The sequence below is a fragment of the Miscanthus floridulus genome, chromosome 5, assembly GCF_019320115.1.
Source record: "Miscanthus floridulus cultivar M001 chromosome 5, ASM1932011v1, whole genome shotgun sequence".
NCBI classification, from domain to species: Eukaryota; Viridiplantae; Streptophyta; class Magnoliopsida; order Poales; family Poaceae; genus Miscanthus; species Miscanthus floridulus.
Window position 1 is genome coordinate 103494215 of NC_089584.1, and position 23460 is coordinate 103517674.

At 43.1% G+C, this 23460-nt stretch overlaps 3 protein-coding genes and 2 pseudogenes across 3 annotated transcripts in view; 2 read left to right on the forward strand and 3 right to left on the reverse strand.

Annotated features, from left to right (window-relative positions):
• Positions 1 to 293: 293 nt before the first annotated feature.
• LOC136450366 (uncharacterized) overlaps positions 294 to 23460 on the reverse strand; it is a 31167-nt gene continuing 8000 nt past the window's right edge. The window contains exon 4 of the mRNA XM_066450767.1: positions 294 to 864. Coding sequence (XP_066306864.1) covers positions 649 to 864 — 216 coding nt within the window. The 3' untranslated portion in view covers positions 294 to 648. The remainder of the gene's footprint in view (positions 865 to 23460) is intronic.
• LOC136451195 (uncharacterized) lies at positions 2497 to 5028 on the reverse strand (annotated as a pseudogene).
• Positions 9895 to 13137, forward strand: LOC136452839 (uncharacterized). Its single transcript, XM_066453426.1, has 6 exons — positions 9895 to 10096; positions 11475 to 11510; positions 11616 to 11748; positions 11935 to 12093; positions 12181 to 12578; positions 12851 to 13137. The coding sequence occupies exons 3-6, from the start codon at positions 11710 to 11712 to the stop codon at positions 12858 to 12860; spliced, it is 606 nt and encodes a 201-aa protein (XP_066309523.1). The 5' UTR covers positions 9895 to 10096; positions 11475 to 11510; positions 11616 to 11709; the 3' UTR covers positions 12861 to 13137.
• On the reverse strand, positions 13185 to 15409 carry LOC136452838 (uncharacterized). Its single transcript, XM_066453425.1, has 5 exons — positions 15031 to 15409; positions 14479 to 14640; positions 13838 to 13881; positions 13714 to 13745; positions 13185 to 13344 (listed from the first exon to the last, which is right to left on the reverse strand). The coding sequence occupies exons 1-5, from the start codon at positions 15383 to 15385 to the stop codon at positions 13185 to 13187; spliced, it is 753 nt and encodes a 250-aa protein (XP_066309522.1). The 5' UTR covers positions 15386 to 15409.
• On the forward strand, positions 21228 to 23427 carry LOC136452840 (uncharacterized; annotated as a pseudogene).

Consider the following 23460-nt stretch of genomic DNA (forward strand, 5'->3'; position numbering starts at 1 on the left):
CCTGGTACGAGGCCATACGCCGCCGCCGGCTACACTGTCCTCATCCTCATCAGCTACTATTTCCAAACGTAGGCGACGGCGTTGGTTCCAAATGTGACAGAATGCTATATCCAAGTGACGTTGCGTTGTTTCAGTGGTATTTTACGGAGCGGCAAGGTTTTAATGGTATTTTTCGGATACGGTGATCTTTCAATGCTATGAGACCAATTTTCCCATTAAAATATGTTTTCCGGACGGACAGAGAAGTTTGAATCATCTATCCAGTTCCACGTATCCGCATCAGCAGGGTCTGACCAATTGGCAATGATATACAGGATTGCCATCAACTTGTGAATTGTATTGTGTTCTGCAAGGGCCTTGTGGAGCATTAAATTTAACTAAATCTCGCGTACCATCTTGCAAAACTGATCCACTTGCAAACTGATCCACAAGAGCAGCACGGAAACACCTATGCCTCAGACCTTTTATTTGCTGTTTATTTGATTCCAGTGTCAATTTCTCTCCAATTACTCAGCCGAAGATCGCATCAAGAAGCCCTAAAGAAATGCTAAACCTTGCAAACATGTGAACTGGTTCCGTGTAACTAATTACCAATTTACAATGGGAAGCTATTCCCATGTTCCAAAGTTCTACCAAAACTTCTAGGAATCAGGGATCAGGAATGTCTGAAGAGGGAAGAAACCTCATCAGAAAGCTTGAGAGAGACCAAACACAAATAACGCCAAGAATTTGAAGAACAGTCAGCAATGCTCCTAATGAGTTCATGATAGCCAGAGTTTGATTTGTTGTCTCTGTTCCTCTGACAGAAAATGTGAGTGCCGTCACTAGCTGAGCTGCCCTGTTCAATTGGTGAAGCCTGTATACCTGGAAGGACGGGGAATCACAAGATGAGAACTAAATGAAGCATTTAGTTGGACTGGAGAGCATCATGTAACATTAAAGTGCTTATCCATTCATATAAAACATAAATATGCAATTGCTTGATTGGTTGAAAATTGAAATGAACAAGAGCAGAGTCGGGAAAGCAGCAGTAGTTCTCAAGAACCAAGAAATAATGACTGCAAGCAACCTGGCCCTAGCTTTCTGGTGTACATTATTGAACCATCCTTGGAAAAATTGGATGCACCTATTCCTTAGATGGATATGTCAATCTCCAGTTCTCTTTTGTGTCATTAAATCCTCTATCAGGATATAAACTTTTACATCAACAAAACAATATAATGGCTGATCATCAAATTGCTTCCCATAAGCACCATTTTTTAACCTTTGTGGTCCTAGCATATCCAAAGGACAAACAAGAGAACATCATTTGGCTCTACTCCCTCCATCCCTAAATAAGTGTCCCTATGATATTCGTGCCGGTCAAACTTTCTTAAATTTGACTAGGTTTGTAGAAAATATTAACAATATTTGTATCTCCAAATAAGTTTATTATGAAAATAGATTCAACGACCTATCTAACGATACTAATTATGTACTACAAATATTAATATTTTCTTGTATATATCTGGTCAAAGTTGAAATAGTTTGACTTCTCGGAAAGCGAGAACGACACTTATTTAGGGACAGAGGGAGTACTTTATACAAATAAAAATACCAGAAACTTATTTACTAGACTACTTCACTGGATTATTTTCTTCCACATTTCCAAGACTTGGTTGTTGCCATAGATTCTTCAAAATGCTTCTACCAGAGTCCAGAATTACTTGATGCACTGATAGCCAATCCCAAGTCTCAGATCCCAAATATCAGGTATGATTGATCAGATCACAAACTAAAGAGATGGAATAAAAGTATAAAACTATAAAAGGTTTTCAAACATATGAACTTGAGTATAACTGGAAAGCACAATTAGGCCTTGTTTGGGAGGACTCCTCCCGAGGAGCCGGGGCCGTTTTGAAGGAGCCACAATCTGTGGCTCCTCCAAAATGGCTCCGGCTCTTCCTTTTCCAACAAAAAATGGCTACAAACAGCTCCTACTACTAAACCGTTACCCTAGACCTTAATAACGCTAATAGTTCATGATGCAATCATACCAATGCGAATTTAAGAAAAAAATTACCTTGAAGATAATAGGAATCACCGGCCAAGAAGGTTATTTCCGATGCCGTGTATACTGTTCAAATGCAAACTGTACAACGAATCTATGCAGCACGGATATGGATACGTGTATCGGTATCGAAGAGATACGGATACGCGGATACGCCATTTTTTGAGAAAACCCGATACGTGGATACGTTTTATTATTTTTTATAAAAAATAATAAAGTACATTAAAATTATTGACAGACGATCGGTATGTATGGATGCTCTCTGGAGACTACTCCAATCATTTCACAGCTTCTGGTTGCTACTTCTAACTGTGCTGGCGGTTGGAGGGGCATTTTTGGCATGTAAACGTAAACGTTTAGCACGTCCTCACTAGGGCCATGTTTAGATTGCAAAAAATTGCAACTCGATGAATAGTAGCGTTTTCATCTTATTTGGTAAATATTGTCCAATCGTGGATCAACTAAGCTCAAAAGATTCATCTCGTGATTTCCAACTAAACTGTGTAATTAGTTATTTTTTTTACCTACATTTAATGCTCCATATAAGCGGCTAAAAATTGATGTAATGGAGAGAGAGTGAAAAAACTTGGAATTTGGAGGTGATCTAAACAATGCCTAGATGTGCTTAGCTGGGCCCAAGATTAGATTTTTTAATCTTCTTTCTCTCCCCAACATTCTTCACCACACGGTGCCCCTTCACTCAGCCGTCTGCGTGACTGCGCTCCTGCTGGCCTGCTCCTCGCAGCTCCTCCACCGGTGCCATGCCTTCCTCCTCCCGTGCCGGTGACCAAGGTCCCTCTCGACGCAGGCGGCCGAGCGACCATGGCTGCGCCCCACTCCACCCCACGCGCGTGGCCAGCAGGCAGCCCGCCCGACACGAATGCAGCACGCGGATCTCGTCGGCGCGGAGCTCGCCTAGCGCAGGGTGCGGCGCGGCGCGTGGCCAGCGGACAGCACTCCCGGCGCGAATGCAGCACGGACCTCGCCGGCGTTGGTGCGGCGCGGGGTGCGGCGCAGCGCGTGGCCGGCGAGCAGCCCACCCAGTGCGTGTGGGATAGGCCATAGCATATCGCAGGTCAGTGGTGGGTGGGTGGCCGTATCGCCAAACGCCCAAATGGCTTGGATACGTATCAGTCCACGTATCGGGATTTTGTTTTATTTAATTTTTTACCGATACTTCACGGATACGTATCTGCCGCGTATCCACTGCGTATCCGTATCGGATACGTATCCGGTACGGGATACGTGGCCAACCTCACGTATCCGTGTCGAGTCCAGCCAAATAAGGGGCAAGAGTCGCTAATGCTGCTGGTCCAGTCCAGGGCCATACCATGCCCATTGTTAAAAGAGGTATTATCAAGCTCAGAACCATTGTTGTTACTGAGGAAATACGGAAGAATCTGGATTTTGACCAAATGTAACTCTTTGGTGCCACTTGCTGCAAAGGTCTCCAGACTTTATCAATCAAGAAGACAAAAATTGCAACTCCCCCATAAAACAAAGCCTCGGTAAAGAATAGTATAAGAAAATCTGCAAATAAGAAAAACAAAATCCATCAAGTATTGCATTTTCTTGACAGTGGATCGGGATATTGCTGATTTTTAGAAAAGAAATGAATTATAAAAAATGAATTATGTGAAAGATTGACAGGATAGGTCATTGTGGCAACATACTGTAACACTGGAGGGTAATATTCTAAGTTTACTACTGGAAGTCTGCAATTTGTGAAAAAATGATTGAGAAGCTATAATCATTATGAAACATCCCTAATCTACAAAGGAAACACCAGTCATGAATTAGGTGAAAGATGACAGGATAGGTCATTGAGGCAACATACTGTAACAGGGGGTGGGGGGGTAAGGTAATTATCTAAGTTTAGTACTGGAAGCCTGCAATTTATGGGTAAAAAACTGTAAATCTATAATCATTACTAAACATCCATAATTTAGAAAGGAAACACCAGTCCTGAAACTATCAAAGAAAGCATACCTGTCAACAAGGAATCTTCAAACACGGCTGAGAGTACTTTGCGCAAGTAAAGAGATGGAAGAACCAAGAAAGACACGAGGATAGTAGGGCCAATAAACCAAACTAATCGAGATGCTTCCTTGCCAGGATGTGGCACGCTCTCCACAGTTGTCTTTTGGAAGCTGCTTCCATGAAAAGAGATGAATCCTGGTTTACCGGCACCTCTGCCAGCGAAGTAGGAGTTTTCAGATGCAGGGGAAACTTTAGTACCACTTTCTGTCTCTTGCAAAACCGGCATGTCTGAGGTAAGTGAAACGACTGGCTCCTGCTTGTCGGTAGCAGTGAAGCAAATAGTCCTCTCAATATGAAATGGTCGCCGATGGTGCTTAGAACTTGACCTGCTAGCGCGTAGTAAAACATCAGCACAGTGTTCTACTCTAATTTGACAAAGTTCTTCTGGAAAAGCAGATGGAGAATGTAAAGTACTTACCTTTTAGTGTACCTAAATGCTGCATCGTTCTTCCATTGACTCTACTCTCTGAACTGGAAATGGCCTCGCAAACTGAGATATATAAGCCATGCCAGTGCACTAGTCAATATAACAAAATCAAACAATTTTAAGCATCTCTACGAGCTAATATCGTCCAGACGTGCAGAACTACACTGAGTATATGGAGTATAGATAGGCACTTGTGACTGGGGGCATGTAAAGGAAATTCTGAGCCTAGGCCAGCCAAGTTAAGTCCTTGAGGCGAATTTGGGTGCCTATTCTTCTATGATTAGAAAGACGCCGAGTTACTGCCGAGCTTCTTAAGGCAAATGTTATCTCTCTCTGAACTTTCATGACAAACCCAGGCACATGGCCACCACACCAAGATATGGGGGGGGGGGGGGGGGGGGGGGGGGGGGGGGGGGGGGGGTGAATTACCTTGAAACAGGAGTGATAGAAGGAGCCGAAGCGACAGCGAGGAGGGGCGGAGCCGGAGGGCGGGGCTTGCCACGGCGGCCATCGGCTTCCGCCTCCCGCTGTGTTATCCGCAGTAGTGGCCGACTGGGGCGCAGCAGAGGTTGGGCGGACGGTGGGACGGGCACCGGCGCACCGCAGCCGCAGAGGCGCAGACCACACAGCTGGGGGGCCTGGTCCGTTTGGTGTGATGGGGGGCGGCGGAACTCGGGTCGCCTAGGCCTAGCCTGCCGCACAAGAACACCAGTGCCGCAGCCTCGGTCTGTGGGCCCGCGCTGTCATGGGGTATTTGAACTGGAGGCCGTCACTGGGCTGAGAAAGAGCCTTTAGTGGGCTGTGAGCTGAGTAGGCCCGTTACAGTAGAATTTCCTGTTTGTCGGTTGTGGCTATTAGGGTTTTTTTTTTTGAAAAGGAGAGAGCTCTATTGATTACTCATGAAACAAATTACATTCTTTCGCAATCTCAGGGGGCGCCTAAAATCATGTTATCGTTTGTATACATCGGTCGCCTAAAATCAGTGTCGCTCACAATCAGAGAGCTCTATATGCTTCAGCTGTTGGAAGCTTAATGAGTGCTTATAAGTAAGAACTTACCCTGACATAGTTTATGTATCCGGGATGTTTTGGCAGAAGTCCAGTCCAGATATAGATCACTGGAATGGAGTTGAGAATGTTTTGCAATTGTGCAAAGATTTATAGGCCTCATGGTGAGTAAGAAAGAATAAGTACTCTCAAATAGTTGTTGGTACAAATGTTAAATTTTGGCGAGATATTTAGTGAAACCCACATAGTAGCTAACACTCGTAGTTGGAGTTTTATTATAGAAAAGCTACAAAGAAACAATTGTGGTGTCATCAAAGATGCATACATATAGTATAGCTTGTCATGAGGCTTAAAGGACAGGCGAAATGGTTAAAAGAACTTACACCCGGAATTGATAATGGTATACAACAGCAATAACCATTTAAGTAGTTCGCTCCTATAACAACGGGTCAAGTGTGGTGCCAAACACATTGACGTTAAAGTTATACGTTGTGAAGGAGAAAGTCCAGAATCATACTAAACGTATTAAAGCAATAAGCTAGTGCTTGCGGATCCACGTACAAAAGGCTTACCGCCCAGTGTGTTTAGAGAACACACAGTCGACATGAGTTTATGGTATAGCCTATGATTTCCGGACAATAAAGGGCCCAAAAGTTAAAGAATCTGTTTCAGAACAGAGATGTGTATTGTAGCTGTTAAGTCTATCGGCGATTGACCGTGACGATGAAGCGTGCTCTATGCACTAATCTATGATGGAACAAATAAAAGTGAAAGGGATTAAAGTCAAAGTTTAAAGTTAAAGTATGAGTTGAAATCAAGGAGGGAATGTTGGTTTGATCTCCCAACCACAGTGGCCCAATGGCCACTTGGGCCTTGACCTCGCGCCCTGATCGGGGGCGCCCAGTCCATCTATGGCTGGCGGGCCCCCGTCACACTAGGCATTAAATAAAGGTGGGGGCCGACGGCTCTCAGTACGAGGTTGGCCTGAGCCGTACGCCCCACCGGAAAACCCTACTCCAATCTAACAAAGGGGAGCAGCCAGTGACGGGAAGCACCACCGCCGCCACGGCACTGCGCCAACACCACTTCACTGCGCCACTCCTTCTTCATTGCCCGTCGCTGCCCTAGCGCAGATCTTCACCGACGAACCTGTGATGACCGGATCCGCCTCCTCAATGCCTATCAATGGTCTGTGCCTAACCCTAACTCTCCCTCTCCCTCTCTGTCCCTCTCCGTACACACCATTTCTACGAGAAACACAAGTAAACACTCACTGGATCCACTCCTAGATGATCCAAAGTTACTAACATAGATAGGCACTTGTGACTAGGGGCATGTAAAGGAAATTCTGAGCCTAGGCCAGCCAAGTTAAGTCCTTGAGGCGAATTTGGGTGCCTATTCTTCTATGATTAGAAAGACGCCTAGTTACTGCCGAGCTTCTTAAGGCAAATTCTGAATGTTATCTCTCTCTGAACTTTCATGACAAACCCAGGCACATGGCCACCACACCAAGAGAGATTCGAGTCTTCCATTCGGCTAGATCATGTGTACGGGGAAGAGGGATTGGGAAATCAAGTAAACAAAACCTACCAAATTCCCAGCAAAACAAAATATTATACTAGTACTAAACAAGCAACATTTAAAGGAAAATTTATAGGTGTATATAGGGTGGGGATTACCTTGAAACAGGAGTGAGAGAAGGAGCCGGAGGGCGGGGCTTGCCACGGCGGCCATCGGCTTCCGCCTCCTGCTCTGTTATCCGCAGTAGTGGGCGACTGGGGCGCAGCAGAGGTTGGGCGGACCACACAGCTGGGGGGCCTGGGCCGTGTTTAGTTCATCAGCCGATTCGGCGCTGCTACAGTACTATTTTTGTTTTTATTTGGTAATAATTGTCCAATCGTTGACTAATTAGGCTCAAAACGTTCGTCTCGCAAAGTACAACCAAACTGTGCAATTAGTTTTTGATTTCGTCAACATTTAGTACTCCATACATGTACCGCAAGTTTGATGTGACGGGGAATCTTCTTTTTGTATAGTGTCAAAGTTGGGAGTTTTGTGGAACTAAACATGGCCCAGGGCCCCCATACATGTACCAATCAAGCAATTGCATATTTATGTTTTATATGAATGGATAAGCACTTTAATGTTACATGATGCTCTCCAGTCCAACTAAATGCTTCATTTAGTTCTCATCTTGTGATTCCCCGTCCTTCCAGGTATACATGCTTCACCAATTGAACAGGGCAGCTCAGCTAGTGACGGCACTCACATTTTCTGTCAGAGGAACAGAGACAACAAATCAAACTCTGGCTATCATGAACTCATTAGGAGCATTGCTGACTGTTCTTCAAATTCTTGGCGTTATTTGTGTTTGGTCTCTCTCAAGCTTTCTGATGAGGTTTCTTCCCTCTTCAGACATTCCTGATCCCTGATTCCTAGAAGTTTTGGTAGAACTTTGGAACATGGGAATAGCTTCCCATTGTAAATTGGTAATTGGTTACACGGAACCAGTTCACATGTTTGCAAGGTTTAGCATTTCTTTAGTGCTTCTTGATGCGATCTTCGGCTGAGTAATTGGAGAGAAATTGACACTGGAATCAAATAAACAGCAAATAAAAGGTCTGAGGCATAGGTGTTTCCGTGCTGCTCTTGTGGATCAAATTCTGAGTTTGCAAGTGGATCAGTTTTGCAAGAAGGTACGCGAGATTTAGTTAAATGTAATGCTCCACAAGGCCCTTGCAGAACACAATACAATTCACAAGTTGATGGCAATCCTGTATATCATTGCCAATTGGTCAGACCCTGCTGATGCGGATACGTGGAACTGGATAGATGATTCAAACTTCTCTCTCCGTTTTCCTTCGGAAAACATATTTCATGTTTGCTACTGAATTCAGTTTCCTTTAATTGGGTGCAGCATGAATCACTTTTTTGTGACGATTTCATTTTGCTCTCTCTCTCTCTCTGCTAGCATTCTAGACACGTGTTTTATATCATTTACAATAAAAGCGATTTGTGCTTCACACATGAACGACAAGCAGCTAGAACAACCGATAAGCAATCAGACTCAATAATGGTTTTACTCCGTGACCATTCCAAAGCCAGTCGCACCCTTCTAGGCAAGCTAAGGCTTCAACCTGACTATTAGTTAAATGATGAACTAAAAATTAGCTCATAAAAAATCCTCAAATTCTCAAGGTCACTAACCACTAAGGATGAAAACGGAACGGAAATATCCCGAACCGAACCGCATCGTTTTTTTATATTTAATCCGATCGAATCCGCATTTTCTTGTCCGACTTTACCGTTTTCGCTTTCGCATTTCAGATGTTTCGTATTTCAAATGTAAAAGTAGAAAACGGTTTAGACATTTTTCCGACCGTTTTCTACTTTTCTACTTTTAATTTGAAATATTCCGAATTGAAAATTTGGTTTAAATCGAATTTGGCCAACTGCACAGGTCATACAGTCCAATTACAGGTTGTTCACCACGCAGCTGTGTTCTTTCTACTGGTGGCCAGCTGCCCTCTCTTATAGACGGCGCTCAGCCTCGTCTCTCTTCACCTCATGAGATGGTGCTAAATGTCAGGAAACCGGCAGCATCTATACGAAAGCCCACCTAGGCCATAGTCCATCAAGCTCATCGGTTTAACCCCCACCTGCAAAGTCAATCATTTGATAGTTTTTGCATCAGCCGAATAAATCTTTGTTACTCAAAAGAAAAATCTGAATAAATCTTTAAAATAAAATAATACATCTATTCTAAAAAGATTAATAAAATTATTCTGACTCAGTTCGAGTTCATGTTTCTATAATATGCACTTGTTAATTATTATATGCACTTGAACTTGATCATGTATGCACTTAGTCATACACTTGGTCTACGGGTCGGTATTCCGTATTGAGTTTTCGTATACCGACCGTGTTCGATATAATTCCGCTCGAATTGTTTCGTTTTCGAAATTCTCAATATTCCGTAAGTTTGTGTTCGTTTTCGTGTTTGGTTTGTCCGCTTTCGTTTTTGTTTTCGTATTCAAATATAAAAGTAGAAAACGGTTGAGGAGTTCTCCGTTCGATTCCGTCCGTTTTCATCCTTAGCTTACTAACCACCATGAGAAAAACAAAAAACATGTTATCGTTTGTATACATCGGTCGCCTAAAATCAGTGTCGCTCACAATTCTGGTGGTGAGCTGCATATTGTGGAGGGCTGGAGGTGAACGGCGGGCCGTTGGATGGTGATCCAACGCACCAGATACGTTGAGAGGAGAACAGCTCCATCTCAGGGGACTGGAAGCTAATAAATTCCATTTTTGTATAAATAAAAAATACATTTTGGGTTCAGGCCGTTGTTCCCTCCCTCCAGGTCGGAGTTCGCGGCGCCTGCAACCATGGACATCTCTCTCGCTCCCCCATTTTTTCTCCTCCCTCGCCTTCTCCCCTTGCTCCCCGTTCGCGCACCACCACGGAGCGCTGGAGGCGCGCTTCTCGGCGACCCTTCGCCTTGCACCGCCGGCCGCGCTCTCCAACGGCCGCGGCGTCGCCGCTCGCTGCCCGGGTCTGCTGCAGACGAGGTGATTAAGCGCTCTGCCTCTCCCTGTCTCCCCTCCCTCCTCTGAACTGGGGTCGGGGTTGGTTCTTTTCGATCACCGCACCGTGGTTCCTCAGCGCATCATCTTGTGGTTCTTGGTGCTAGTGATGTGAAATTGGGGAATGCTGGCGACTACTTCCGTTCGGGATGGAGTCGATTTGTCGGTCTGATTGAGGCCCTTCGGTATCTGAAACTCTTGCGAGATTTTACCCCCAAGTTGGCTCTCTTGTTGTTTTTGCGTTCTGTGTCCGCTGTTGGTGGTGGTTTCTTCTAAGAGGCGCGGCGGCTGAGCACCGATTCTCCATAGTGTGATCTCTCATTCTCTCTTCGCCTTTCCTGTTTCCTTTCAAACCTGTACGGTCTTTGTCTCATCATCCGATTATTGATGCCTCTTCTTGCTACTACTAGCGTGCGTCATACTCAGGATAACTCTGTTCGTTTCTGTTGCTTTCTCTTTTTACCCCCTATACTTGATTGGAGATGTAATCATCAGGTGTTGTTCTCGTCAGATATGTGCGTGCGGTAGAGATGGTCTCCGCCCGTCTACCGTCCCTGTTTATTTGCTTTATTTCCTGTTTTGGATCTGTTCCGTTTCTGGATTTTGAATTGCTCAACGGTGTCTGATTGGTTCTTCTTATTGTTGGGTGCGCATGTACTGCAAACTGCCTTACTGTCTTTCTGTTTGGGTATATGTTCGAGTATATATGTTCGAGAGGATGACATTGCTTAATTTGGGTTACTTCTTCCTGACGAAGTAAATTAGCATCGCAAGATTGGTTTGGTGTACTCTTATCTAAATCTATTTTTTATTGACAAGGGTGCCGTGCAGTGTCACATTGCAATTTTAGTTCCTAAGCCTCCTGACAGAGATGTTTGTACTTCGTAAGGCATCATTACATCGTTGTATAAATTCTCTTTCCTGAAGGAAATGTTTGTACTTCGTAAGTCATCATTACATCATTGTATGAATTCGCTTTCCTGAAAGAAATGTTTGTACTTCGTAAAGCAACATTAAATCATTGTATGAAGTTGAAATTGACCTAAGTTGAACGCCTTCTGTCACATGGGCACAAGTCAAACACCTTCTGACTTCTGTCACCTTAATTCAGATTCAGAAAGTACCAGCACTTAAATAATTTGCTAGTTGGCATGTAGATGTACCAATTCTCTTTCTGTCACATTGAAATATTCCATTCTGAATTTATGATTTGCCTTTGTGAAATTTGTTTGCATTTTGTTGCCTGAAAATCTTTGTTTATTTAGAGTTAATTTTGTTGTATATTTTAGGTTCAAAATTTTAGATGCAGTACTATGATTTTGCTACTGAACCTTACCATTTGTATTTCATCCTTACCGAACAGGAACCACAGATTTAGGCTATGGGTCAAGTGTTTCTGGTATTTGCATGAGCTGTAATCTGATGTCAATTTGTTTTTTCGTAACATTCTCTGGATGCAGATTTTTAGGATAGTTACTCATAGTCTCATTCTATTATGTTTCAGTATATCAAATTCTGCTGTCAATTCTTGTGCTCAGCCTTTGACGCTAAAGTCTACTAAGACTGGTTCGACTGGAGGACCGTATGCAGTGTCGGTTATGCAAGGGTACCAATACCATGAACATATGCAAGATCCTGTGAGTTAACCTACCAGCCATTTTGTAGGATCATCGGTAGCACATTCTGTGAAATATGCATGATCATTTGGAGCTCAGTTCTTATTATATGTGTTCTTGCTCCATGGGCATTTATCTTTGCTTGCAATCCATTCCTATAAGACAGCACAACATGTAAACCTAACCGACCAACACATTATCTTACAGGACAAGAACAAGATGATGACTTATTCGAAGGTGGAGAAGAATGCCAAGAGCACAGTAAAGATCAAGAGTGTGCATTCTGGTTTTCTTCCAAGTGTGGCAAGGAAAGAATGCGCTGCTAATCATGGCAGATCAAGAGATTTTTGCAACATCACTTTACAGGTGAAAATCGAAACACAGTTCTGAGTAACATCATCTATATCTGACCTTCACCCTTGATCCAATCTTTGTTATTGCTCATTCTGGTAGGGGTGTGTTTGGGGTGCCACTTTTTGTGCCAATTTATCACATCAGAGGGTTGCAAATGCACCCCGTGCAATGGCTGGGGACTGCAATGAATGTGACATAGTGAAAGGAGAAGATCAGAGTCAAAGCGAAGACAACTCAAAGTGTTCTCCTCAGAAAAAAGCCACAGCAAAAGGCAACATGATGCCTCTTAGTGCAATCCTATTTCTTGCCTTGATATTGGGTGCCAGACACCAGATCATAGTAATAATGAAGTCAAAGGGCCTTGACACCAAGCGTTCAATCATTCTGTTATCTTCATGCCTGTGCGTGGTCAAATCAGTCTATGGTGCACTAAAAGAGGCTAAGGATGCTGGCGAACTAGTCATGTTCTATCTGGATGTAACAAAGAAAGGACCGAGGTGGTTTCTTGTACTGTATCAGTTCTAGCAACCATTGACTACTGGTAGCATTTAGGACCTGTCTACATGACCAGAATTGACTTCCACGTGTCAAAGCTTCTATAATAGACACAATCTATAGAGATAATAAATCAATATATACAGATAATAAAATTTGTTCATGTGGCTGCTAGTTTTCCCGTCCCTGTTTCTTTCTGAACTTTTATGTTTATGCATACTCCAGGCATTTGTGAAACAGCTACTTACGTTCATGACCACCTTTTTTTTGGCAGAGACAAATGATCTTCAGTGCTGACTGGCTGCGGCGCTTTTTTCTGAGAGAAGTGATCTTCAGTAGCTGGCGTGCATGTGGTCGCAAGAATATTGAGTTAGGACATCAGCTCTTGTGCTTGTCGTTAATTCAAACACCTGAGATGAAGCTTACTTTTGTTTGTTTTGTAGTCTAGATAACACGCATGTATATCTTGAGATAGTGGTACATTGACAGAAGTGCAAGAAAGGTTCACGAAATCTTTAGGAGATACTTCACTGAAACATATGTTCTCGTTAATGAAGTACAAGTGTGCATACAAAAATTACTTCTTGTCTTGAGAAAGTGAATACTCTCTAATTTATCAACTCCCAGTACAAACGCTTCAGCACCTTTATCAAACCACCTTTGGTTGTTACAATAGTCTTGAACATTGCTTCCAGATGATGTCTTGGATGCTTGAGGCCAATGTATTCATAGAACACCGTGCATGAATACACAAGGGTAGTAATGCCCCTGCAGAGCATGATAAAAACTAAATACAGATAGTAGGGGAAATGCATAGAGAAATCTATAAGTTCGATGCTGGTATACACATGGTGCTGATTTAATGAATGATGCATGAAACAGAAGAACTTACAGGCCTTTAGGATTGTAAATCCAAACACAAATGCCTTAAGAGCAAACAACAAAGAGTTTACAGAGAATAGTGTTATTTTCTTTAGCTTTTTATCACAATCTATTACATTGATTAGAGTTTGACATTGAAATTATATGTTACATTCTACTAGAAGAAGGTATCGTGCAATAATGTGATATATCTATAGCAAATGTATGATAGAGAAAAGAGAAAGGAAGAAAAGAAAAAATAACCCAACTACTAACCAGATAAACTCAGTGAAGTGGTAGTAAGAGTCCTACAAGAAAAAGAAAGCAAATAAAATAATAAGGTTCGTCAATCTATAAAAATAAAAGACAATCCTTATCAAGAGGAGGGAAGAAATTGTACCTTGGTAGGATTGTTATATTTGTAGAACAAAATAACCATGAGAACTGAAATGGAAAGAAAGCAATGTGAGATCAGCTAGTTGCATAACTTGCCACACCAAAAATATATATATTTTTTAATTAAAGCTAAAAGAATTCGCAGACATGGAATTCCACAACCAAAATTGAAGTGTGTATTCTGTATGGACTATGGAGCAGCCACTTTTTTAACAGTTGTTGAACTCATGCGTACAAAAGAACAGTGAACTGTAGTAATTGGGAGGAGAATCGGGAAATAAAATGCTGAAATCAGAACTGGAAAGTGAATTCTGAGCAGTTCGATGATACTAGATAGGTAGCCATTTCCTTCAGAAAGAAAACTAGATAAAACATGCTTTAGCATTTTTTTAGCAGTTCCATGATACTACAAAACTAATTGATCTGTATCGAAGGTAATTTTTCAATTTTGGTTCCTACTCATTAATTTTATTGGATTAATATACACAGTTTTCTATGTTTTATTGTATGGTCCCATGTACCAACAAGACTAAGGGCATGTCGTTTGGATTTGCCGTCACAGGTAGCGATTGATATTGGAGAACGGTTCTTTGTGCTGAAACTTTCTTTGTCAGCAAATATATGGTAATGACTTCTTGAACTCACCACACTGAATCCGAGCACATATGTTGTTAGCTTTCCCGTTTCTTTTCAGCTCTGCTGCTAAAACGCTCAATTTGTAGAACATATATGCAAGAACGATGTCCATGAAAAGGTTTGGAGCCACTTTGTAGAGCTGACAAATACCGGCCACAAGAAGCAAGGTACCTGCTCAGAAACACACAATCTCTTCAGCAAATTACGTGTCATAATGCATCAGCAGTTACTTTCAGAAAAGAAAGGAAGATATTGCCCCGGTGGTGAGTAACATGCATGTTTGGTGACAGTCCATACAGAAGTAAGAGCTGCAGGTAGTAAGGTGTACTATCGTAATATCACAAGACTTTGTCCAGGCAAGATGAGTTTTGCTTCTGAACCAGAAAGAAAGATAAGATATATATCTGAACAAGATATATCCTAGAAACCACAGAAGTGTTCAGACAGGTTAAACGAGACACGCGTACATATTAACAACGCAGCCGAGGAAATTCTTCAACTACAATTTAAAGAAAATTGATCGATAAGAAGATATAGGGGACGAAAGGTTGAGCCGGTAACCTGACATTACGCCGGCGTGGAAGCAGAGGCAGCGGAAGATGTTTCCGCCGGTGGCCGCGATCTCCTGGAAGGCGAGCCAGATGGGCCGGAGAGGGTCCCTGACTAGAGCGTCCCGTATAGCGATCACCTCCTCCGCGCCCTGCCCCGTCGGCTCCACCAGATCTTCGGGCCGCACCGGCGTCGCCCACCACTCGTCGTCCTCCGGAGCACAGCACAATCGCAGCTTCCTTGCTCTCCTGCAAGAGCCATCCGGGACGAAGCGGAGGGCACTGGCGGCGCTCCTACGCGTGGTGGGTCGGGAAATCACGCCGGCGGCAGCAGGGGAGAGGCGGATGGTCGCTGGTCGCAACGCCATGTTTGCTTGGGGCTTTGGCGATCGTGGGAGGGTCGGTTGGACGGGGTGCGGCGGGTTGGAACTTGGAATCGACGATCGATCCCGCGTCCGTTTAAAAAGTGGCGCCCTAGGATGAAAACGGACTGCATACGGACGGACTGATATTATATTTCTTTTTATATTGCTGGTCGGATTTAGATTCGAATGTCAGATAGTATCGGATACGGACAGGTGTGAACCTCTCTAGATAGATTTAGACTCGAATACGGTCGAAAAATATCCGTATCGTTTTCACCTCTGCCGTTTACCCGCAATGGCCCATACACGGCGACCATTTGGGCCCATGTTTGCTTTGGGCCATCCCCATTCACGGACCGAATCAACAAGTGATCCATGATAGTCTCGCCTTGTTCATGAGCTTCTCTCGACAACCAAACAAAATCATCACACAAGTACCGATCAAAAAAAAATCATCACACCAGTAGTTTCCCAAATCCTACCTTCCATTAACTGTCAAAAGAGGAAGCTGCATGATATCGCAAGAATGCGAGATCATGCAGGCAAGCGTTCAATGAGCTTCAGTTTAAGACTTCTCGTAGACTTGGCTCAGGAAAACGAAACCTCACCCGCTAAGGGTTTGTTCGTTTCGACCGGGAACGTCATGGAATGGCTTGGAATCGTTCTAGCTAGGAAGCAATTCATGCCTACGTGGGAATGAGCGTTCGGTTAAGTCCACCATGGTTTGAAACCCAGTCCATCTCGGTCTTTCCTACCCAATTTAGGCAGGGAATCAATCCATGAGTCGAGAGGTGTGGAACCAATCCTGATCTTTTGTTGAGTCTATTTTATTGCAATTAACTTAGCTAATGGATTGATTCCATACCTACTGAACAAGACTTTTGGTGGAAAGGGAATAAAACCTTGCAGAAATAAAACCAGCCCATGGACCAGTGACGGGCATGGATTTACTCGATCCATGCCGGAAATCATTCCTAGTCGGGAATGAATGATATGCAACCGAACAAGGCCTAAACCAGTTGCCGATCGTATCTATGGCCTCGTTTGGTAGGGCTTTTCCAGCGGTTTCAGAAGCCGTTTTGAGCCGTTTTCTGCCAAATAGGATAAAATAAAATAGCTCCACCGATGAAACTCCTAAAAACGTGCTCTTACAGAGCTTTGGGGTGGGAAGAAGCCAAAAATAGTAGTTTCTCCCGGCTTCACCTCATCGTACATGGCGTTCTGTGATAGCCTATTTTAAGAAACTATATGCGGAGCCATTTTGGTAAAAATAGTGGTTCCTCCCAGCTTCACCTCATCATACATGACGTTATGTGATAGCATATTTTAAGGAACTCTATACGTAGAGCTGTTTTGCTAAATGATTTATCAAAATAGCTCTAGCTCTACCGATAGAGCTATTCAAGGAGCTGAAGCCCCAAAAACTGGCTTTACGGGTAAAGTGAAGCCGTGCCAAACGGGACCTGTATCAAGCCACATACAACTTTGTTGGCGCCACGTGGAGCTCGGTGATGGGACCGACCATGCATGGCAGCCGTGACCTCGTGCTTGCGCCCGTGGTTGGCTGAAGATATGCCTTGCCTCTTGCCTACTCGTCGACGAGTGGCCGCGTTGGTTGCGCGCCCCCGCTGCCCAAATTTTTTACATTTTAGCTCTTTTTTGAAAGTTTCTCACAAATAGACCCTCTGACGGAAAGAATTCAGAAAAATGGACCCTTAACTCGGTGCCATTGATGCTGGCGCCGATCTTCTGGGCACGGTGGATGACATGCCAGGGAGCACGGACTGTGCCAAGAAAGCGACCCCGGTCTCGATCGATCCAGGCCTTGTTTAGATACCATCCAAATTCCAAGTTTTTTCACTCTCTCTCCATCACATCAATTTTTAGCCGCTTGCATGGAGTATTAAATGTAGGTAAAAAAATAACTAATTACACAGTTTAGTTGAAAATCACGAGATGAATCTTTTGAGTCTAGTTGGTCCACGATTAGACAATATTTGCCAAATAAGACGAAAATGGTACTATTCATCAGGATGAAAAAAGTTACAATCTAAACATGGCCCAGTACTAGCCCTCCCTTGTCGAGTCAACAGTCTCTGCTTTGTCCGTTCCTGTACTCTGATAAAGCTGCCGTCGGGACCAGATTTGACCCCCTACAGTTCTAGGAGTACGTTTCAAACGTACTGTGTGCATGCTGCTCTGAATCTCAAGCCAACCATCGGATCACCTAACGTAATTACTGGTTTCTTATCTAGAGTAGCACTGAAGCCGTGTGGGCAGTTTTAGAGCTTGTTTGGTTTCCGCTTCTAAATTTTATAGCCTATCACATCGAATGTTTAGACAAGTATTAACTATAGACTAAAAAAATAATTAATTATATAGTCTGCGACTAATTTACGAGACGAATTTTTAAGCCTAATTAGTTCATAATTTGACAATAAATTGCTACAGTAACACATGTGCTAATAATGGATTGATTAAGCTTAATAAATTGGCCTCGCGATTTACCGATGGATTCTGTAATTTATTTTTTTATTAAGCTTAACACATGTGCTTACCAATTCAAAGCTTCAAGGCAGAACTTCTTCATCGGCAGGTGAAGTCTGCAACAATGAATGAGTGACAATTACTTGCAAGCCGTAAAAACCAAACACCAATAGCTGAAGGCTCGCAACAATAACAGTGTCCTAATTCCTAAGTCCATAAGTACTGCTACTCGATCCACATATACCCAAGCTGAAGAAAAGCGAGACAAATGCATTTACAGACGATTTGGTAGGAGCGGCTGACCAAACCGTCTCTACAAATGGTCTTGAGCCGCCCCTACAAACCCATTCTGATGTAGTGATGCTCAATCTACAGCCGTTCATGAAGTAGTGAACTCCTGGACAATCAAGCATGCTCAACAAAACAGCAATCGACAACCAATGTACAGACTTAGAAGACAGTAATTTGCCAATAAAAAAATACAAAAAATCAGCAAACGACCTAACACTATGAGAGTATAAATGTATTGTCGAAACCTGAACTGAAATTCAGTAATCACTACTTCTGACGAGCAGACTAGCATGTAGCAGAGGAAGCAGTAGCAGTGTAGCACTAAAACACGAATTTGAATATTGAAGCATATTATTCCCATTACCTATTATTACATGGCAAAGTCAAGTCTGAATTTTCTTTACAAAAAAATATTACTCATCATAAGCATTGTAGTTTATGTAAGACAAACAAATGAGTTCAGCTCTATATAGCAGAAAAGGATGAATGGTCAAATACATTGTAGAAGTGATCATTTAAAATCTCATTTCTGCCCTTTATTTACAGTAAAAACACCATTAATGAAATATATGCACCAGTGACTTTTTTTTTCTTATTTTCAGCATTAAGGACAGTACATAAAATTGGCATGATATACCACCACCAGTAACTATCGAATCCTTGATATCCAATTATAGTCAGTAATGGAGAGATTCGTCAACATCTCAAGCGGCAGCATATGGAGGACCTCGGGGCGCTCCCATATCTAAAACTTCCATATAGTTAATTATAGTTAATTACAGTAAATTACAGTAATTATAGTAAATTAGGCTTAAAAGATTTGTCTCGTAAATTAGTCGCAGACTATATAATTAATTATTTTTTTAATCTATAGTTAATACTTGTCCAAACAATCGATGTAACAGGCTGTAAAATTTTGGAGCGGAAACTAAAAAAGGTCTAAAACTGCCCACACGGCTTCAGTGCTACTCTAGATAAGAAGCCAGTAATTACGTTAGGTGATCCGATGGTTGGCTTGAGATTCAGAGCAGCATGCACACATTACGTTTGAAACGTACTCCTAGAACTGTAGGGGGTCAAATATGGTCCCGGCGGCAGCTTTATCAGACTACAGGAACGGACAAAGCAGAGACTGTTGACTCGACAAGGGAGGGCTAGTACTGGATCGATCGAGACCGGGGGTCGCTTTCCTGTCACAGTGACATGCCAGTGAGCTCGGCGCCAGTCATTCTGGCGTCGAGCTCGGCACCATTGATACTAGCGCCGAGCTTGGCGCCATCTTCCTGGCATGTCATCCACCGTGCTCAGGAGTTCGGCGTTAGAGCCGCTGGCGCCAGCATCAATGGCCCCGAGCTAAGAGTCTATTTTCTAAATTCTTTCCGTCAGAGATCTATTTATGAGAAACTTTAAAAAAAAAACTAAAATGTAAAAAATTCGCACAGCAGGGGCGCGCAACCAACGCGGCCACTCGTCGACGAGTAGGCAAGAGGCAAGGCATATCTTCAGCCAACCACGGGCGCAAGCACGAGGTCACGGCTGCCATGCATGGTGGGTCCCATCGCCGAGCTCCACGTGACACCAACAAAGTTGCATGTGGCTTGGTATAGGTCCCGTTTGGCATGGCTTCACTTTACCCGTAAAGCCGGTTTTTGGGGCTTCAGCTCCCTGAACAGCTCTATCGATAGAGCTAGAGCTGTTTTGGTAAATCATTTAGCAAAACAGCTCTACGTATAGAGTTCCTTAAAATATGCTATCACAGAACGTCATGTATGATGAGGTGAAGCTGGGAGGAACCACTATTTTTACCAAAATGGCTCCACATATAGTTTCTTAAAATAGGCTATCACAGAACGCCATGTACGATGAGGTGAAGCCGGGAGAAACTACTATTTTTGGCTTCTTCCCACCCCAAAGCTCTGTAAGAGCACGTTTTTAGGAGTTTCATCGGTGGAGCTATTTTATTTTACCCTATTTGGCAGAAAACGGCTCAAAACGGCTTCTGAAACCGCTGGAAAAGCCCTACCAAACGAGGCCATAGATATGATCGGCAACTGGTTTAGGCCTTGTTCGGTTGCATATCATTCATTCCCGACTAGGAATGATTTCCGGCGTGGATCGAGTAAATCCATGCCCGTCACTGGTCCATAGGCTGGTTTTATTTCTGCAAGGTTTTATTCCCTTTCCACCAAAAGTCTTGTTCAGTAGGTATGGAATCAATCCATTAGCTAAGCTAATTGCAATAAAATAGACTCAACAAAAGATCAGGATTGGTTCCACACCTCTCGACTCATGGATTGATTCCCTGCCTAAATTGGGTAGGAAAGACCGAGATGGACTGGGTTTCAAACCATGGTGGACTTAACCGAACGCTCATTCCCACGTAGGCATGAATTGCTTCCTAGCTAGAACGATTCCAAGCCATTCCATGACGTTCCCGGTCGAAACGAACAAACCCTTAGCGGGTGAGGTTTCGTTTTCCTGAGCCAAGTCTACGAGAAGTCTTAAACTGAAGCTCATTGAACGCTTGCCTGCATGATCTCGCATTCTTGCGATATCATGCAGCTTCCTCTTTTGACAGTTAATGGAAGGTAGGATTTGGGAAACTACTGGTGTGATGATTTTTTTTTGATCGGTACTTGTGTGATGATTTTGTTTGGTTGTCGAGAGAAGCTCATGAACAAGGCGAGACTATCATGGATCACTTGTTGATTCGGTCCGTGAATGGGGATGGCCCAAAGCAAACATGGGCCCAAATGGTCGCCGTGTATGGGCCATTGCGGGTAAACGGCAGAGGTGAAAACGATACGGATATTTTTCGACCGTATTCGAGTCTAAATCTATCTAGAGAGGTTCACACCTGTCCGTATCCGATACTATCTGACATTCGAATCTAAATCCGACCAGCAATATAAAAAGAAATATAATATCAGTCCGTCCGTATGCAGTCCGTTTTCATCCTAGGGCGCCACTTTTTAAACGGACGCGGGATCGATCGTCGATTCCAAGTTCCAACCCGCCGCACCCCGTCCGACCGACCCTCCCACGATCGCCAAAGCCCCAAGCAAACATGGCGTTGCGACCAGCGACCATCCGCCTCTCCCCTGCTGCCGCCGGCGTGATTTCCCGACCCACCACGCGTAGAGCGCCGCCAGTGCCCTCCGCTTCGTCCCGGATGGCTCTTGCAGGAGAGCAAGGAAGCTGCGATTGTGCTGTGCTCCGGAGGACGACGAGTGGTGGGCGACGCCGGTGCGGCCCGAAGATCTGGTGGAGCCGACGGGGCAGGGCGCGGAGGAGGTGATCGCTATACGGGACGCTCTAGTCAGGGACCCTCTCCGGCCCATCTGGCTCGCCTTCCAGGAGATCGCGGCCACCGGCGGAAACATCTTCCGCTGCCGCTGCTTCCACGCCGGCGTAATGTCAGGTTACCGGCTCAACCTTTCGTCCCCTATATCTTCTTATCGATCAATTTTCTTTAAATTGTAGTTGAAGAATTTCCTCGGCTGCGTTGTTAATATGTACGCGTGTCTCGTTTAACCTGTCTGAACACTTCTGTGGTTTCTAGGATATATCTTGTTCAGATATATATCTTATCTTTCTTTCTGGTTCAGAAGCAAAACTCATCTTGCCTGGACAAAGTCTTGTGATATTACGATAGTACACCTTACTACCTGCAGCTCTTACTTCTGTATGGACTGTCACCAAACATGCATGTTACTCACCACCGGGGCAATATCTTCCTTTCTTTTCTGAAAGTAACTGCTGATGCATTATGACACGTAATTTGCTGAAGAGATTGTGTGTTTCTGAGCAGGTACCTTGCTTCTTGTGGCCGGTATTTGTCAGCTCTACAAAGTGGCTCCAAACCTTTTCATGGACATCGTTCTTGCATATATGTTCTACAAATTGAGCGTTTTAGCAGCAGAGCTGAAAAGAAACGGGAAAGCTAACAACATATGTGCTCGGATTCAGTGTGGTGAGTTCAAGAAGTCATTACCATATATTTGCTGACAAAGAAAGTTTCAGCACAAAGAACCGTTCTCCAATATCAATCGCTACCTGTGACGGCAAATCCAAACGACATGCCCTTAGTCTTGTTGGTACATGGGACCATACAATAAAACATAGAAAACTGTGTATATTAATCCAATAAAATTAATGAGTAGGAACCAAAATTGAAAAATTACCTTCGATACAGATCAATTAGTTTTGTAGTATCATGGAACTGCTAAAAAAATGCTAAAGCATGTTTTATCTAGTTTTCTTTCTGAAGGAAATGGCTACCTATCTAGTATCATCGAACTGCTCAGAATTCACTTTCCAGTTCTGATTTCAGCATTTTATTTCCCGATTCTCCTCCCAATTACTACAGTTCACTGTTCTTTTGTACGCATGAGTTCAACAACTGTTAAAAAAGTGGCTGCTCCATAGTCCATACAGAATACACACTTCAATTTTGGTTGTGGAATTCCATGTCTGCGAATTCTTTTAGCTTTAATTAAAAAATATATATATTTTTGGTGTGGCAAGTTATGCAACTAGCTGATCTCACATTGCTTTCTTTCCATTTCAGTTCTCATGGTTATTTTGTTCTACAAATATAACAATCCTACCAAGGTACAATTTCTTCCCTCCTCTTGATAAGGATTGTCTTTTATTTTTATAGATTGACGAACCTTATTATTTTATTTGCTTTCTTTTTCTTGTAGGACTCTTACTACCACTTCACTGAGTTTATCTGGTTAGTAGTTGGGTTATTTTTTCTTTTCTTCCTTTCTCTTTTCTCTATCATACATTTGCTATAGATATATCACATTATTGCACGATACCTTCTTCTAGTAGAATGTAACATATAATTTCAATGTCAAACTCTAATCAATGTAATAGATTGTGATAAAAAGCTAAAGAAAATAACACTATTCTCTGTAAACTCTTTGTTGTTTGCTCTTAAGGCATTTGTGTTTGGATTTACAATCCTAAAGGCCTGTAAGTTCTTCTGTTTCATGCATCATTCATTAAATCAGCACCATGTGTATACCAGCATCGAACTTATAGATTTCTCTATGCATTTCCCCTACTATCTGTATTTAGTTTTTATCATGCTCTGCAGGGGCATTACTACCCTTGTGTATTCATGCACGGTGTTCTATGAATACATTGGCCTCAAGCATCCAAGACATCATCTGGAAGCAATGTTCAAGACTATTGTAACAACCAAAGGTGGTTTGATAAAGGTGCTGAAGCGTTTGTACTGGGAGTTGATAAATTAGAGAGTATTCACTTTCTCAAGACAAGAAGTAATT

Coding starts and splice junctions, on each gene's coding strand:
- LOC136452839 (XM_066453426.1), top strand. CDS start 11,710: ATGCAAGGGTACCAATACCATGAACATATGCAAGATCCT. Junction 11,749..11,934: donor ATGAACATATGCAAGATCCT/GTGAGTTAACCT, acceptor ATTATCTTACAG/GACAAGAACAAGATGATGAC. Junction 12,094..12,180: donor TTTGCAACATCACTTTACAG/GTGAAAATCGAA, acceptor TCATTCTGGTAG/GGGTGTGTTTGGGGTGCCAC.
- LOC136452838 (XM_066453425.1), bottom strand. CDS start 15,385: ATGGCGTTGCGACCAGCGACCATCCGCCTCTCCCCTGCTGCCGCCGGC. Junction 13,746..13,837: donor AATATAACAATCCTACCAAG/GTACAATTTCTT, acceptor TTTTTCTTGTAG/GACTCTTACTACCACTTCAC. Junction 13,345..13,713: donor CACTTCACTGAGTTTATCTG/GTTAGTAGTTGG, acceptor CATGCTCTGCAG/GGGCATTACTACCCTTGTGT.